General features: G+C 39.1%; 1 protein-coding gene across 1 annotated transcript in view; it reads left to right on the top strand.

The window, feature by feature from the left end:
- MCTP1 (multiple C2 and transmembrane domain containing 1) overlaps positions 1–17,760 on the top strand; it is a 550,845-nt gene that overhangs the window by 445,553 nt on the left and 87,532 nt on the right. Inside the window, exon 18 of the mRNA XM_065936796.1 lies at positions 7,240–7,359. Coding sequence (XP_065792868.1) covers positions 7,240–7,359 — 120 coding nt within the window. The remainder of the gene's footprint in view (positions 1–7,239; positions 7,360–17,760) is intronic.

Raw genomic sequence — 17,760 nt, 5'->3', positions numbered from 1 at the left:
AAAGGAACTGCCATTCATTTCGCGATGGTTCTGTAGGTGAACAAGCCGGATCAGGCTCAGCTGAATATTGATTTTGTTCTCCTCTGGGCTCACTTGTGTATCTCTGGTCAGCTTCCGATCAGTTAGGCAGTTCTGCTTCTAGATACTTCTGGATCCTGGGGCGATGGAAACAACTGCATCACGTGTCTCTCCTTCAGCAGACTAGCCTGTGCTCCTTGACATGGTGGCTCAGGGTTTGCAAACAGCAGAGGGGAAAACCCAGTAAGCAAGTACTTTTTAAGCCTCTGTTCAGCGTTTTTACAACTCTTCCCTTGGCCAAAACAAGCCCTTTGTCTAATCTCAGTGTCATCGTGGGAGAGGATTTCAAAAGACCTGAATACAGGGAGACTTCAACAAATTGGGGTCATCACTGCATCTAATCACTACAAGTTAAATATGAAAATACTGAAAATGGCACTCACTTCATCATCTCTTCCATTATAGTTGACATAGCTTTCTAAACATAGCTCTTTTGCTTAAATCCATTCTATGGATGCTAAAGAGGTATAGGAACAGTGATAAGCTACAAGAGTGCCAAAAATGTTACATGTGGTATGGGCCAATATAATAATATTGCTTGTAATAATAACTAATGCTTATTGAGCATCTTATAGGTCTAAGCACTAGGCTAATTCCATCTCAAATCTGTAAATAGTGTAGTTTCCATTTTTCAGAAGCTAAAACTAGGATTATTCTAGTGACTAGCCTAAAGTCACATTGTTAAGGGCTAGTGAAATTGGGTACAAACATGGACCTAGTTTGCACACCTGTGCTCTTTCTCATGCACCACACTGCAACAGTTTTTTGAGGGATTCCCATGGTTATGGCTGACAGTTCAAGGAAAATTAACAACGAGCTTCTACTACCCAAGACAATGTGTAAAACTCACAGTATCCTTTTTCTAACAAAAAAGGTTCTATGTACTTAGTACCATTTGACTAATGTCCCATGGAGATTTTGTAATATAGAATTTTAATTGTAAATCACAACCATCTAGTGATTTGAGAAAGAAAACCACCAAGTTCTTGGAATAGTTTTAGTTTTTAATGAACAAGGCAAACAAACGTAGGACTTAGCTGTTTTATTTGGAATGGAGTCATGGATTTTATGAAAGTTAAACATAGATAGTCCATGTTACCTTATTAAAAGTGTTGGGAGGAGAGGGGGAAAGTCAAGGAGACTGTGATGAAGAGCAGAAAAATAAGGAAAAGATGTCATATATAGTGATGAAGTCAAGGGAAATTAAACACTCTACAGGTGTGTAGAAGTCCTTATTGTCTAGTTTAACTTGAAAAGTGAAAGTTGCTCAGTCGTGTCCAACTCTTTGTGACCCCATGGACTATACAGTCCATGGAATTCTCCAGGCCAGAATACTGGAGTGGGTAGCCATTCCCTTCTCAGGGGATCTTCCCAACCCAGGGATTGAACCAGGGTTCCCTGCATTGCAGGTGGATTCTTTACCAACTGAGCTACCAGGGAAGCCCTAGCTTAACCTGGAGAAATTCTAGAATCACCAGATCCTCTTTCCATGTCCCATGCAGGCATAAAGGGTTTCTGGATATATGGGTTGGGAAAATCCTAGGCATTTTATGGTTTATATTTATGTTCTGAGGATGTGTCAGTGATTTTTTTTTTTTTTTTAATTCTTTGGTCTCATTTTAGTCCATTATGTCTCTCTCCCTCTTTTTTTAATCGAAACCTATGAATAAGAGTGGTCAGGACCAAGGACAGATCTTGCATTGTCTTAGCCTCCAAGTTTCTCTGAGTTGTTTTCTTTTTCTGCTGCCCTCATGAGACATTGAGAGAAGGCAATGGCAGCCCACTCCAGTACTCTTGCCTGGAAAATCCCATGGACAGAGGAGCCTGGTGGGCTGCAGTCCATGGGGTCGGAAAGAGTCGGACACGACTGAGCAACTTCCCTATCACTTTTCACTTTCATGCATTGGAGAAGGAAATGGCAACCCACTCCAGTACTCTTGCCTGGAAAATCCCATGGATGGAGGAGCCTGGTGGGCTGCAGTCCATGGGGTCGCAAAGAGTCGGACACGACTGAGCGACTTCACTTTCACTTTTCCCTTTCATGCATTGGAGAAGGAAATGGCAACCCACTCCAGTGTTCTTGCCTGGAGAATCCCGGGGATGGGGGAGCCTGGTGGGCTGCCGTCTATGGGGTCGCACAGAGTCAGACACGACTGAAGTAACTTAGCGGCAGCAGTGTGAGACATTGAAGACCCATCTAGGAGTGTTTGGGTTTTTATAGGAAAAAGGAAAGAATCCCATCTTAGTGCAGGTGGGCTCCAGGGAGGAAAAAATAAAACAGCTTCAGTGTGGAGAGAATAAGCTAAAAGGCCCCTTCTTGTTTTGAGGTTTCTCTTTCTTAGAGGATCATCACCATTAACAAGAATTAGTATCATCACTAGTACTATAGAGAATAATTGTTTTTTTCTTACTGATTCTTAGCAATATGAATCCAGAGACTGTGTCTTATCCTAATTTTGAACACCTAGTATTATATAGCACATAGATGTTCAATAAATGTGTTTTATTGTTGATCTGTGTTCATGCTCTTTTTTAAATTGATGTTTGATTGACCTATAATGTTATATTATTGTCAAGGGTTCAACATAATGATTCAATATTTGTATATATTGTGAAATGATCACCATAGTAAATCTAGTTACCATCCTTCACCATATATAGTTATAAGTTTGTATGTTTTTTATGATGAGGACTTTTAACATTTATTCTTTTAGTGACTTTCAAATATGCACTACAGTATTATTGACTATAGTCACCATGCTGTCTACAATATTCCCATGGCTTGTCATTTTATAACTGGAATTTTGTACCTTCTGACCTCCTTAACCCATTTCACCCAGCTCCCTCACTTTTGGCAACTGCTGATCTGTGTTTTTTGTTATTTTTTTGTTCATCTGGTTTCTTTGTTCCTCCCTCCCGCTTTTTTTTGTCTGCGCCACAGAGCATGTAGAATCTTAGTATTTCAACCAGAGATTGAACCTGTGCTTCCTGCAGTAAAAGCATGGAATCTTAACCACTGAACTGCCAGCAAAGTCCCTGTTTTTTTCATCTATTTGTCTTTAGATGCCACATAAATGTGAGATCATAGGGTGTTTGTCTTTCTCCATCTGACTCATTTCACTAACATGATTCACTTAGCACAACGCCCTCTGGGTCCATCTTGGTTGTTGCAAATGGCAGGATTCCATTCTTTTGATGGTCGAATAGTATTCTATTGTATACATAACATCTTTATCCATTCATCCATTGATAAACACTTAGGTTATTTCCATATCTTGGCTGTTGTAAATAATGCTGCAATAAACATGAGGGTGCATATATCTTCTTGAGTTAGTATTTTCATTTTCTTCACATAAATACCCAGAAGTGAATTACTAAATCATATGGTAGATATGTTTGAATTTTTTGAGGAACTTCCATACTGTTTTCCACAGTGGTTCTACCAGTTTGCATTCCCACTAATAGAGCATAAGGAATCCCTTTTCACATTTTTACCAACACTTTGTATTTCTTGCCTTTTTTACAATACCATTCTAACAGATGTGAGGTGATATCTGAGTATGGGTTTGATGTCATTTCCCTGATGATTAACATCTTTTTGTGTGCCTGTTGACCCTCTGTATGTCTCCTTTGAAAAAATGTCCATTCAGATCCTTTGCCTATTTTTTAATCGGTTTGCTTGGTTTTTGGCTATTGAGTTGTATGAATTTTTGAATATTAACCCCTTCTCAAATGTGTGTTAATAATTTACAAATATTTTCTCCCAGTCAGTAGATTGACTTTTCATTTTGCTGATGATTTGTTGTTTCCTTTGCTGGGCTTCTTAGTTTGATGTAGTCCTACATGTTTATCTTTGCTTTTCTTGCCTTTGTTTTAGAAGTCATATCCAAAAAAATGATACTTAAGTTCAGTGTCAAGGAGCTTACTGCCTATGTTTTCTTCTAGGAGTTTTATGGTTATAGATCTTAATCTTCAAATCTTTAATTTGTTTTGAGTTAATTTTTGCATATGGTGTAAGATAGTCTGATTTTATTCTTTTGCATGTGGCTGTTCAGTTTTCCCAACAACATTTATTGAAGGAACTTTGCTTTCCCAAAATAAGAGAAAATTACATGCCAGTTTCCCTGATGAGCACAGATGCAAAAATTCTCAACAAAAGATTAGCAAACTGAATCCAACAATACATTAAAAAGATCTGGTACTATGATTAAGTGGGATTTATTCCAGGGGTGCGAGGCTGCTTCGGTATCCATAAACCAACCAACAGGATATAAAACATTAATAAAATAAAGGCTAAAATGCATATGATCATCTCAATAGATGCAAAAAAAGCATCTGACAAAATTCAGTATCCATATATGATAAAAAGAACTCTCAACAAAGTGAATGTAGATGCAACATACCTCAACATAATAAAGGCCATATATGATAAGTCCACAGCTAACATACTCAATAGTGAAAAGCTGAAATCTTTTTCCTCTAAGATCAGGAACAAGACTAGGATGCCCACTTTGCTGGTTTTATTTTACTAAGTGTTGCAAGTTCTGCCAAGAGTAATTAAGCAAGAAAAAAAAGTCATCCATATTAGAAGAAATAAGTAAGACTGTCACTATTTGTGTATGACATGGTTTTATATATAGAAAACCCTAAAGAGTCCTCAGAAAAAATTGTTAGAATAAATGAATTCAGTAAAGTTTCATGACACAAAGTCAGCATATAAAAATGTATTGCAGTTCAATGCACTAACAGTGTACGATCAGAGACAGAAATTAAGAAGACAATCCCATTACAGGTACATCAAAAAGAATAAAATACTTAGTAATAAATTTAATTAAGGTGAAATACCTATCACTAAAAACTACAAGACACCGATGAAAGAAACTGAAGATACAAATAAATGGAAAGCACCATTCTAGGCTCTGGGGATAGAATGTGAGCTAAAAGGAAAAGTCCCTATCTTTAAAGAGCTTATATTTTAGTGATCATCTAAATTTTACTAATAAATATGCAAAGAATTAATACGAATCTTAGCCAAAAATAATTCTCTCTTTTATATGTGTTGATGTCTGTCAAATTTGCCTTAAATCACTTCCTGAATAAAGTGCATTTTTAAGATACACTTTAATAGAATAATCATAGCCATCAGTTATAATTTGTGTCATCTTTAAATATATTACATATATTTCAAAAATTAAATGGGAATATTTTCCTTTTCTGGAAATCTTTATACTTTCCTGGTGAAAGAGAAGATATGGCTCATGTTTCATGCATTAACATATTTGAGATTTTTCTTATTCAGGAAGTAATTCTGTCCAAAATTCATTTCTTGGGTTACTAAACCATTATTTATGCTTTTTGGTGTCCATGTGGGTTATGAATATAAAAGAATCCAGTAAAAGATACAGTCTTCAAAATTTAATGTCACATTAAAAAAAAAAACCCTGATGGTACAGTAGTGCCATTAAAATATTAGAGAAGGGATGTCAGTGGTGATTAGGTCTATAGAGCTCTGTTGAGAAGTGAAAACACTGAAGCAGAGTGACTTTCTAAGGCCCAGAACCTGTCTTCTGGCCCATGGGCCAGGGTCCCTCTGCCTCTCTGAAGAGGTTTCTTTTCTCTGCGGTTTGAATAGGTTGTGGGCTTCTCCGAGGTTTCTTAAGAAAGCTGCAAACACCTCCCTCCCTACCCAATCCCTCTGGGTCTTCCCAGTGCACCAGCCCTGAGCGCTTGTCTCATGCATCCAACCTGGACTGTAAAGTAATTAGCCTCCAACTAATAAAAATAAATGAAAATAAATAAATAAAAAAGAAAGCTGCAAACAGCCCGTGCTGCTCTACTTGATACGAAGGTTCTTAGGGCACTGCTCCTAGCTCTTCTGATCTGTCAAATGCAAGATACCAGCATGACCCCAACCAGCCAGCTCAAATTCTCAGTTATACTCTGGTTCAGCTAAATCTTAGCAGACAGATACTTTCTAGCTTTTAGTATTAGAATATGTATTTCCTAAGGGCCTCAGTTGATAAATGTTTCATCAGTTTTGTAGAATATTGATATCGTTTACACAGTCATTTTTTTGAGCACTTACTGAGTACCAAACAGTGTGTTAAACCTTAAACACATTTCAACTGTTAATTCTCACAACCTCTCAGGGGGACACTCTTAGGATTCCCATTTTACAGAAGAAGCTAAAGGGAAGAGATGTACCATGCCAGAGGTTAGAGGACTAGTTACCTTTAGGGGTGGAATCTAGCACTCAACTACCGTCTGACTTAAACTACCTTAATTTGGCAGCAGGGGCCACAGACCCAGAGAATTTAGATCGTCTTGCAGGGTTATGAGAGTCTGGTGGGGAGTGAGAGTGAGTCACACTTTATATCCATCGCTGGTTATTTCACCATGCAGATGCGCTTAGAATGGTTTCCTCTGCCAGCCCCACTGAATCTCTAATCTTACATCCTTCTTACAGTTTTTAAAACCATTTGCATACTTAGATAAGTAGGTAGTTTTAAAAGATAATTAAAGTAGACATTTAAAATTTCCCTTTGACAAAATTACTCTGTTTTTAAAATAGCTGTTTGATTTCTGTGGTAAGGCTGAATGTTTTTTACACTTGTTGGGAGCAGTGCTTTTATTCATTACGTGAAATCTTGAGGACTCTTGGTGTAGATTTGGTATTTTCATCTGCCTATTACACTTGTTACGTTGTATTATCCAAGTGAGATTTTTTTTTTAAGCCCCTGATATTAAATGGTGATTTATCCTATATCATTAAGGCAGATATACCATTTATTTCTGACAATGTAGTGAAGCTCATTTTGCTGACTTTTTTTTCAAACTTGATTTCGGCCAGTCTAACAATAATTTCACTGGAGGAGAAAAATTAAAATTGCCCCATTGACAATGTGATAATATCAGTTTTCTTTCAGAGAAATTCAACAAAGTGAAAATCATCATGACTTTCCAAGGGTCAGTTGTCCTTTTAGAAAAATTGCCTAGCAAGTTCTCAAGGCTTTGTTTTCAAGATAAATCTTTCCGTTCTGCAAATTTAGTTGTGTGTTTTTGTTTTTGTTTTGTTTTTTTAAATGCAGTATGGGTAAGAGAGTCCATTTAATGAAATTCAAAGTTGACTCATCTTTTTCTGTGCCCTTCTCTCTCCTCCAGCTCTTTCTCTTTGTTGTCTGGAACTTTGAGCTCTACATGATACCACTGGTTTTGTTGTTACTACTGACTTGGAACTACTTCTTGATAATATCAGGGAAAGATAACAGGCAACGTGATACAGTAAGTCCCTAACTTCCTTATCTGTATGTGTTTTTGTTCTCATTCTTAGTCTCCCTGGCAAGATCAACATTGTGCTTGGTTTTGCACACCAGAAATTCTGTCTGTAAATACTCAAGTTTGACAGAAAGTTTTACCAGTTCTAAACTAACAACTCATTGGTTCTAACACAATGTAAAGTATTTGCCTATTTTTAACATTACTCATTTTGGTAGGAACTAAAGTTGAGAATACACTAAAGAATGAGTTATGATTTTTAAGTATAAATTGGTTATTCCAAGTGATTATTTATTTTTATTCTCCTTACTTGTTTTTGTGTCTGAATGAATTCTGAGTTAAGATATAATATCACAAAATTATTTGGTCAGACCAAATGAATGTATTTTATTTAAGACATTTCTCTGTGGTTTGCCATTGGAGGGAAGGAAGACTTGATTGTTGTTGGCGTAGATAGCTGCAAAAATACCTTAACTCAATGTTCATTCATTGACCAACAGCAAATATACTTATCTGTGTCAGGGGTATATTAGGATACTGGCTTGTGGATCAAGACCTTTCGTTTAACCTAAGGAAAGTTATACTGAACTCACCTGCACTCTTTGACATTTTTGAAAATTTTTAGAATGTGTGAGATGACCTTTTATCTCTCAAAGAGTTTTAGATTGAGAAGCAGAAGCTAGCCACGTTATAATCCTGTTTGTAATTCTCCCACCAGCCTGCATTTCTTTAGATTATCTCAGTCACTACACTCCAACCAAACTAACTGCTTCCAAAACCTCCTCATAAACAAATAAACACAAGTGTCTTATCCATCTAGAACATTTGAAGTTTTATAATTATATACAGCTGTTGAGAGTAATTTAAGGGTTTTTCAAACATGAGAATCTATTTGGTAGCTATTAGTCCACATCAGATTGCATTGATTCTTTTCTTATTTGCCATTAAAAGCCTCCATTTGACTTCTAATCAGGACTTATGCCAACTGTTGTGCCCATAATGATGTAAGAAACAGACCTATTTGATCATAAGTTTAGTAATATTATACACTACTTTATTATAAAGTAGTACATAATATAGTTAGCATCATAGTGTTTGCACAGACATACCTATGACATAAAATAATTTTCCTTTTAAATAACTCAAGCACAATATACTTTAAATGGTTGCAAAAGAAAAATATATTTTTTTAAATAATTTTCTTTAACATCAAAGTAAAAGAAAAATCCAGATACACAACTACCAAGTAGATGGCAGAGTTGCCAACAACAACCACCATGTTTATTTCCCTATACTATTTGTATATATTTCTGTCTCTCTCATGAGGTTATGAATTTGAAGTGATGAACTATTCATCTTTGTACTTGCCACCATTTCTAGCATGTGTTTTGTAAATTAGAAACATTCAACATTTTTTGTAAAGTTTATCAAACCAAACATGAGATTTCTCTGAGAGATTTTAATGGTTAGACAGCATCAACAGATGAGAAGTTATTATTATTATTATTGGCAAGGATTTTGTGGATATATGTTTAACTTGCACACTGAGGGACAAGTCCCGCATGGTATCGTGGGGACTAATAGGTACTTTTGTCAATTAATCCAGGATGTTTTCTTTAAGAACATAGTACTCTTTTAGGCAATTGCTTTTTTGTCCCATTTATTTCTGGGAGATTGTTGAGAGAGAATAAAATCTACTTTTCATTCAGTTGTCTTGAGACAAATTTGCAAATAATAATGTTTGCGAATAAGAAAAAGTGGTAATTTCATTTCAGCTTCTTAATCCTACGAGGGGGCTTATCTTCACTATTTAGTCATTGGTTTGACTATTCTCAGTAAAACAACAACAACAAAATTCTGAAACTATAGACTTTGCTTACTGTTTTCTTCAAAATATACCAGTCTTGGCTGGAAAGGTCTACTTTTAGAGGGAAAGTAATGATATATAAGGTAACCCCTTCTAATTCAAATTCTCTGAGAATTTTTATAAGCCTATTGAAAAGTTATGTATCATGCAAATTTTTCTGCTGCTCTTTTCCCCCCAAAGTATAACTCCAATATGGCAATTGCACATCCTTCCTTGTTGGTGCGTCTCTGGCAGAATCCCCCTTTTAGCCATGGACAACATTTTCTTCCCCAGCACAGCCCACTGTGAAACGTTCTTTAGTCTAACTTGCATGGAATGCCAACTGCACTCCATAACTCCCAGTAATTGCCTTTTATTTGCCCAAAACACACATATCCACATATTCTGTTCTTTCTAGGCACTGGAGCAGCAATCACAACGTTTCATTCAGCTACTCATTCACTGGCTCAGTTGAGACCTTACGTAACTCTTCAATCCAATTTGTCTAATTATGTGTTTTCTGCCATACCCAGCTGTGCATTTGAACTGGTTGCTCCTTTTGAAAAGAAACCTGGATTATACTTTGCTGGTTATAGATTACATACACATGAGTGTATATATATATATATTGATACACATATGTACACATATGTCTATATTCACATTCATATGTATGTAAATTAAGGGACAGTATTTGTAGGGGTGGCCATGCTGTGCCTAAAGACTCTTTATCTACTGCATAGTGGGTAGCATTGAAAGAATGGCACTTTGTCCTAAATCCCTATTGCTTTCCCCAAAACAATGCAGAATTTTTCAGCATGTGTGAAAACTTGAGGGAATCTCTAAAGTGCATAAATCATACTGTTGACTGATTCTAAACCAGGAAACTTTCTGTTTTAAGAAAAGGGGATGTAGGGGTGGAGGGGAATATTCTGTCACATACAAAAAAATCATCTGTACGTTTTCAGCTGAGAAAATCCAACTAGGATGAAAATTATAGAAGAAAAACAAATCAAAATGAAGCTCAAGTTTGTGTGGCAAAGAGTGAAGAGGAGGTAATATTTCCATGACATAAGAGAGAGAAAAGGAAATGAATACTGTAAAAGATTAAAAAGTATATAGATGGGCAAAAATTCTATCTTCAAAATATTAGTGGATAGTTGAGATTAATACTAAAATTGAAAAGGATTTCTTTGTCTATTGTTTATTGGGGCGACCACTTCCATTTTGGAGACTTAGGATCACAGGAACTTAAATCCCCTACTTTTTCCTCACTGTGGTGTCTGTTTTACTTTAATGAAAAAAATGAGATCTAACCCTTGCCAAGTAAGTTTTGTGGCATTTAATGAGCAAAACTCATTGAGGAAAGGATAAAGAAACAGCGATTCCAATGATACAGACTTAGAGTTGCACTCGAGAAAGAGGTATGGTTAACAATGGTATTTTGCCTCCGTTGTCTCTCAGTCAGACTTGTTAAAAATAAGCAATTCTAGATCTAAATCTATCTATGCTAAGACCATGACATTAAACTTTCTAGCATAAGAATTGTTAGGCTTTTCCGGAGGAAACTGTTTAACATAAACTTCATTCAGAGATGTCTTGGGCATGAAGGGGATATAAAGATAGGAATGTCATACTTCCCTTGGTTTGAGCCATCACATCACTCCAGAACCAGGGGGAAATCACCCCTGCACTGCCCGTTAGGCTGGTGGCAACTGTCCACTTTACAGTTACTATAAACTGAGATTTTGTGGAAGTACATGCCAAGAAGTGGTCTTTACTTTGGATTTTAAAATTACCAAGGCTTTATCACACCCTGAGCACTGTATTAAGCAGTTTCTTTCAAGCATGGCTACAAGAACCCTTCCTTGAGAGAGAGAAAATCAAGTCTCAAGATAAAAGAAATGGGTTGGCCAAGCAAACCAGGGCTCTGTTATACTCACTCAGAGACAAGTGTCATTATTACTACTTTACATATATTGTAGAGAGATTAAATAGCTCAAAAGGCACACGGTTAGTTTGAAAGTGGCAGAGAGGGCATTAGGATCTGTCAGTCTTTCTGAAGTTTGCACTCCTTCCCTCCAGTCCATTAAATTTGCTCTTGGGGCTATCATCTGGCCTATTCCAGGTCTTCCTGGGCACCTTTCAAGCACGTTTCTCCTTTACATTTCAGAACAGTCAGTAGGAGGAACTCTACCTTTGAGCAGACAGATAGTTTGAAAACCCTCATTTTCCCCACTCCATCCCCCATCTCCTCCTCACCTCTCATTCAGGAGAGGAACAGGTACCTATTCAGCCTCTTAAATTTATCAAATGTCCTGCTACACCTTTTAGAGGCCTGGTCTCCTTGAATTCTTTATAATAACAATATCAAGTAGATGATTCTAAATGATTGTATCTTCGTTTTGTGAATGAGGAAATTCAAACTCAAAGAGGATGAATAACGATCTCCATAGAGTAAGTGGGACTCGAACCCAGCTCTGCCCTGTCCTGAAAACTCAGGTTATCTCTATGGTGCACGTTCGGGCATGCCTTTAACCAAGCCATCACTTTCAAAGTGTCTGGAGCCTTACAGAGAATCCTAGGCATCCCCAAATTCCTTCCTGTGAGGTACCTGGTGACCTCTCAATAATGGGTACTGGTCACATGTTTGTCTCCAGGTGACCCCATTCATTAAAAAAAAACAAAAACTTCATGACCTGGAGGAGTACCTTCCTCCACCCAGGTGACCATGGGGAGAGTAAATCAGAGATAATAATCCTTCACATTAGTGAAGAAAGTCTCTGAATATCTGTGACATTCAAACATTCTTCAAGCTGTATGTTTTAATTACATTTTAAGAGAGCATTCATTTTTACTGTCAAGATATGCCTCCCACAGAACAACCTCAGTTGCCTAATCAATGGAGACTTTAAAAGACTGAAGAGTAGCTAGATCAATGAAATCATTCTCTAACTGATGATCTCACTGTGATACAAGTTGAACCCCAGCCTGTCTACTAAAATACTTCAGTAAATACTGAAATGTTTCATTAGTTCCTCCACATGGCAAAGCCTTCCACGCTTCTTTTCCCCTTTAGAAGAGCACTGAATATATTTGTTGTTGTTGGGTCTATTCCAATTAGGCCCAGAACATTGATGTCTAGAAATAAAGCTTATAAGGAGAGCATTTTCTTTGCTACCATAAATGCTGTTGATTGGACAACTGCAGATCATCCACCAGATACAAACCACCAAAGAGACATCTGACTGTTTGACCTGACTTCCTATAAATCAAACTCATTTATTATTTTCTCAGCCAGTAGTCTCAGCTGCAAAGAAGTCCAGGGTGGAATATTTGAAGAAGCAGACCATTGAATATGTGAAATATTCCAAACAGGATCTGAACAGACTGACCGGAGCTGAACTGAGAGGAGCGGACTCCATAGAAAAAGCGCTGGGGTGTGTGGTCAGAACCTTGGTACTGAAATGAGGCCTTTATCATTTACAGAAAGTAGCGTGGATCAGAGCCTCCTGAGTTTGCATCTCAGTACCAAAAAGACCGTGTACTTGCTCTTAACAGAAGCAGCGCTGAGTCATACGGCCTGTAAACACATCTAAAAATAGATGATCACTCTTTTCTTTTTCTACTTGTTTCAACAATTTTCTCAAATTTTTAAGAAGGTCACCAGCTTGCAAAAACGTGAGGAGGATTGTGCAAAGTACCAGGCCTCTAGTTTTCCAGCACAATCACAAGCAGAAAGAAACCAACCACTGATCGCGTGTCAGTAAAAAATGTCATCTATTATGACCCCTCTCAAGCTGTTCAGCCGCTTAGATGTGCCAGATGACCGCTCACTGTCCGGACTGTTCAGGTGCCCTGAACCCTGATGACCACCCCCTCACCAGGCTCTGGACACACCCCAGCAGGATCTGCACATTTTTTCCACTCTTCTCAGATGCTCCCCCCACTCTATATCTCCTCCCTCTCACTAGATGACCATGCCCTTCTAGTTTGCAAAGTTTCCTCAAAACTCCAACCTCTGAAGGCCTCTGAAACTGTTCCCAATTTAGGGTTGCCAGATTGAGCCAATAAAAATACAGATGCCCAGTTAAATCGGGATTGCAGATAAACAACAGGAGATATTTATACAAAAATAATATTCATTATTTATCTGAAATTCCAATTTCACTGGATGACTTGTATTTTTCTGGCAACTTTCCCCAAAATCACAGCTTGTTTTCTTACCTCAAGACTTGTAGGAAGGTGATAATTCTAAAACAAAATGCTGATTTTTCTCCCTCTGCTACTTTTATCTTTTCCATAATATCTTTAAGGCTGTCAAAAAAGATTCCTCACGTGTACACCCCACCCCAAACCATTTGTTGTGGTGGTTTAGTTGCGAAGTTGTGTCCGACTCTTCTGCGACAGCATGGGCTACAGTCTGCCGGTCTCTTCTGTCCCTGGAATTTTCCAGGCAAGAATACAGGAGTGAATTGCCATTTCCTCCTGCAGGGGGATCTTCCCGACCCAGCGATCAAACCTGTGTCTCCTGCATTGCAGGCAGATTCTTTACTACTGAGCCACCAGTTCAGTTCAGTCGCTCAGTCGTGTCTGACTCCTTGCGACCCCGTGGACTGCAGCACGCCAGGCCTCCCTGTCCATCACCAACTCCCGGAGTTTACTCAAACTCATGTCCGTCGCATCGTTGATGCCATCCAACCATCTAATCTGTTGTTGCCTGGCAACACCAGAGTAGCACCCAAACCATAGCTTCAGCTTTAGCTCCCCTATATTCCATCAGGATCGTGTGTGTGTGTGTGTGTGTGTGTGTGTGTGTGTGTTTTATTTGTTTTTGAGAATGGAGTGCTTCGTGAGCAAAAAGGTAGAGGTAGCAGGCACAATTGGGGATGCTCTTTTCTTATCTCTTTCATCTAAAAAGGAACCGTTCGCCACCTGGGAGAGCAGGAAAATGAGGCTCAGAGAGTCTACGCCATGGGCAAAGGCCCACTCAGCACAGCAGGGCAGGAACCCAAGTCCAACTGGCTCCCAGACCTGGGTTCTCAGCTCTCCTGCAACACACCCATTCCCCAGGCCTGGGGAGGGCAAGGGCTTGGTCCGGATAACGCAACAGAAGTTGAAGAAGGAAGGAAGGATGCGTCTCTCTTTGTATAGATGGGGAACCTGGGGCCTAAGGTAAGACACTCACTTCTGCCCAAGTAGTGAGTGTGTGTGGGTGGGACAGACATCATGGCCCAGGGAGGTGTGTGCGCTCAGACTTAGTGGAGGTGCTCCCGCTGTGCCTGGGAGTCCCGTGGGCACCAGAGCAGATGTTCAGTGGGCCAGTCTGGCATGACATGGGGCACTGTGCCTGGACAGGTGACTGGAGCCTTTGAAGTCCTTGCTTCAGGAGCCAGACATTGAAGGAGTTGAGCTCAGAAGGTCTGCAGAGAGGTGGGAGCACTCCCTTGCAAAGGCCTGGCTCTCCCCAGGCAGCTTGCCCTGGGGATTGGCTCCAGGGCTGCGTCTCCAGCTCCATCATGAGCTGGGAGGGGACCCTGTTGGTGCGGATGAGTGGATGGCAGCCTAGGTTTGGGTCAAGGCCCCAGAGCACAGCGGAGGAGCAGGTTCAAGGCGGGCTCTTCTGCCATGTGTGGAGGGGAGCACCGACGGATGGGAGTGGGGGCCATGGTCTTGACAGGGAACAACCCAGTGTGGCTGGGGTGGCCATGGCCCGCAGCAGCAGTATCCGGAACCGAGTGTATTTGTATCAATAGTTTCCCAAATAGTTGATATACTCTCTCTATAGCTTCTACTCTTTTCTTAAAAAAATAGGTTTATGGATATAAGTTGTATTTCTTGCTTGTCATATATACTTTGTTTTTTACAAAAGTTGGATCACATTAAAGACCCTGTTAGCTTACCTACTTTGAGACTCCCTCAAACTGCTGGAATATAACAGGATTTTTATTAACTAAATAGTTTTTGCCATATGAATACTCTATTTTTTTCTCAGTTAGACACTGATTTTGGAAATGTTCATTTCCAGTGTTTCTGCCATCTCAAAGAATGCTGTAAACAGCAATCCTAAACAGATCTCTGAGCAGGCCCTTGGAAATGTCCTTTGGAAAAGTCCTTGAAGGAGAATTTCTGGGTCAGAGTATATGTATTTTGAATATTTTGGGGAGTTAATAGTAACTTGCCACTCATTAAAGTTTTAATATTTTTATATGTATGTGCCTGGGTAACCACCCAGTTATCTTCATCATATCCCCCTGAAAGCCATCTCTGCCTTCCTACCCATTCTTGCCCACCGCCGCCCCCATCAACCCATCCCTACCACCAAACACTCTAAAAGGTCAAGTGAACCCACCCCTCTGATTTCCTGTTTTCCCCTCACTCTATAATAATAATTAAAAAAACAAACCCTCACTGGGGGTCTTCTTCACCTGCTGCAGATTGTTCTAACAGTATCTTCCATTTGGGTATCTAATCCCAGCACAGAGCAAGTCAGAGCAGCACAGTAGTTGCTCAAAAAAGATTTAGTGAATTTATTTTAGTGATTTAGTGATTTATTTTTATTTAGTGATTTAGTGATTTATTTTAGCCCAGTCTTTTTTCCACATCAAAAATTGTCTACGTTTCATAGTTTTCATTCAATAAAAATGCGCTGAACTTTTGCAGACACTGTGCTAGCAGGTTGTTCAAAGGTGATTAAGACCCAGCCCCAGTAAATCAATTATACTTCAGTAAAAATAAAAGAAAGAGAGAGAGAAGAAAAAAAAAGACCTGGTCCTTGCCCAGTTTGTGGTCTTGTGAGGGAAACAAGCAACTAAATGGGGCACGTGGCTATGACAGGAGCAGTGATGGAGGTCTGTGTATGAAATGCAGACACGCGCAGCCAAGAGACGTTTAGATTATCCCAGGTGTGCGTGCGTGTCCTGCGCAGATACAGAAAAGGAGTCTACCCATCAGTGGCCACAGCTCTTATTCCAGCTGTAGTCTGTCCCTTTCACTCCGTAGCTCTAGTTTGCTTTTAACTCTTCAGTTTATCATCCGTCTTTTTCACTCTTGTCTCAAACTTCAGCTCACCTTCAGATTGGAAAGGTAAAATTGTAGAATGGTAGAAGGTGAGGGTTGCCTGTCTGCGACGTATCAGTTCACGTAGCGAGAGACGTGAAGGAAAACAGTTCTGTTCTTAAAAATCAACTTACTAAAGAGTCTCCTCTCTAGAAGGCAGACTTCTTTTGTTTTAGTTCCATTAGGACTCAAGAGAGATACTCTGAATTTAGAGTTAGTGGTGGCTGCTTTGGAGGACGCTTGCAGCCACTCTCATACTGTAGGCCCCCCCATCTTCCTGAATCGCTCCCACCTTGCTCAGACTCCCCAAAGATGCATATAAGAATGTAACAAGATAAAAAGATGCTACTCTTCGTTCCTATCAAGGATTCCTGCCCTGAAACCCAGCTGTTTTTCCACCAAATGAATTGTCTCGGAGACCCCGGAGGAGACCTGAAGATCTCGCCCTCATAAATGGCTGGATTTCTGTTATCTGAAGCCCAGTTGACCCCTGGATTCCCAGGAACTCATTAGAAAATCAACTTCCTAAAGTCTCCTCAAAGTCCCCTAGGGATCCAAAGAATTACCATCTAAATGGTATTCCAAAGTGTCCAGCCCAAGCATCTGCCCCTTTTTCAACCAAATGGTTTTATTATTTCTGTTCCCTTTCCAAAAGATTTGCCCCTGCAATCTTGTCATTTCTATAATTGAAGAATGGGACTTCGGAGAGAACAAGAAAGAATATCCACAGTTTGGGTGGCATTTCTCAAGATGGATGTGCTTTTCCCACCTATTTCTAGTGATATCCTGTGGGTTCTTTCTAAATGATTCTATACTCTCCTCTTTGTAGTTAGCCAAAACTCCTTGACACATTATGGGGACGGAGATAGGATATAGGATTCACAGAAGCACTTGCTGGCTGACTCATAACCCCATGACTGTTCGTATCATGCCCTGTGGGGTGGGGTGGTGTTGGCAGAAGGTTTCATGTGATATTTGCAGAGAATAATTGTCCCTAGTTCAGAAAGGTGACAAGAAATGACAAGTTTGTTAAATTAACAAACTAAAAGTAGAAGCCAATGACATGTCTTTATCTGCTTGTGGAAAATGTTTATAAGTCAGAACTATTGTTAGGAGCCCAATAACCCTGAGAGTTTTGTATTCATTATTTTTTAGTGTTGCATGAGATAAGCTTATTAAGAGCATGCAATTTTAAAACCTTTATGTTCATAGAACTGGAATAACACCTGTAGGTAACCAAACTAAAATACACCTTCAAGGGCATTTTCTGTCATTTTGTTATTGAATTTATTTCATCTTACAAGAAAAAGAAAATATCATATCACTTATTTTTTAAAAAATAACGATATTCTGGCAGCATTTTTAAATGAAAGACAGTTTACCTAAACATAGTTTCCAGATATGTTACACTCCCATGGGCAACAGCAGAAACATCTTAAAATAGAATGTTGCCACTACCCCTGTATAGCTGGTAGAGGTTAAGGGTCCAAACTCTGAAATTA

The sequence above is a fragment of the Muntiacus reevesi genome, chromosome 1 (genome assembly GCF_963930625.1).
Source record: "Muntiacus reevesi chromosome 1, mMunRee1.1, whole genome shotgun sequence".
Classification (NCBI taxonomy): domain Eukaryota; kingdom Metazoa; phylum Chordata; class Mammalia; order Artiodactyla; family Cervidae; genus Muntiacus; species Muntiacus reevesi.
The sequence above is the reverse complement of the archived record's forward strand: the minus strand, read 5'-3'. Positions and strand labels throughout refer to the sequence as shown.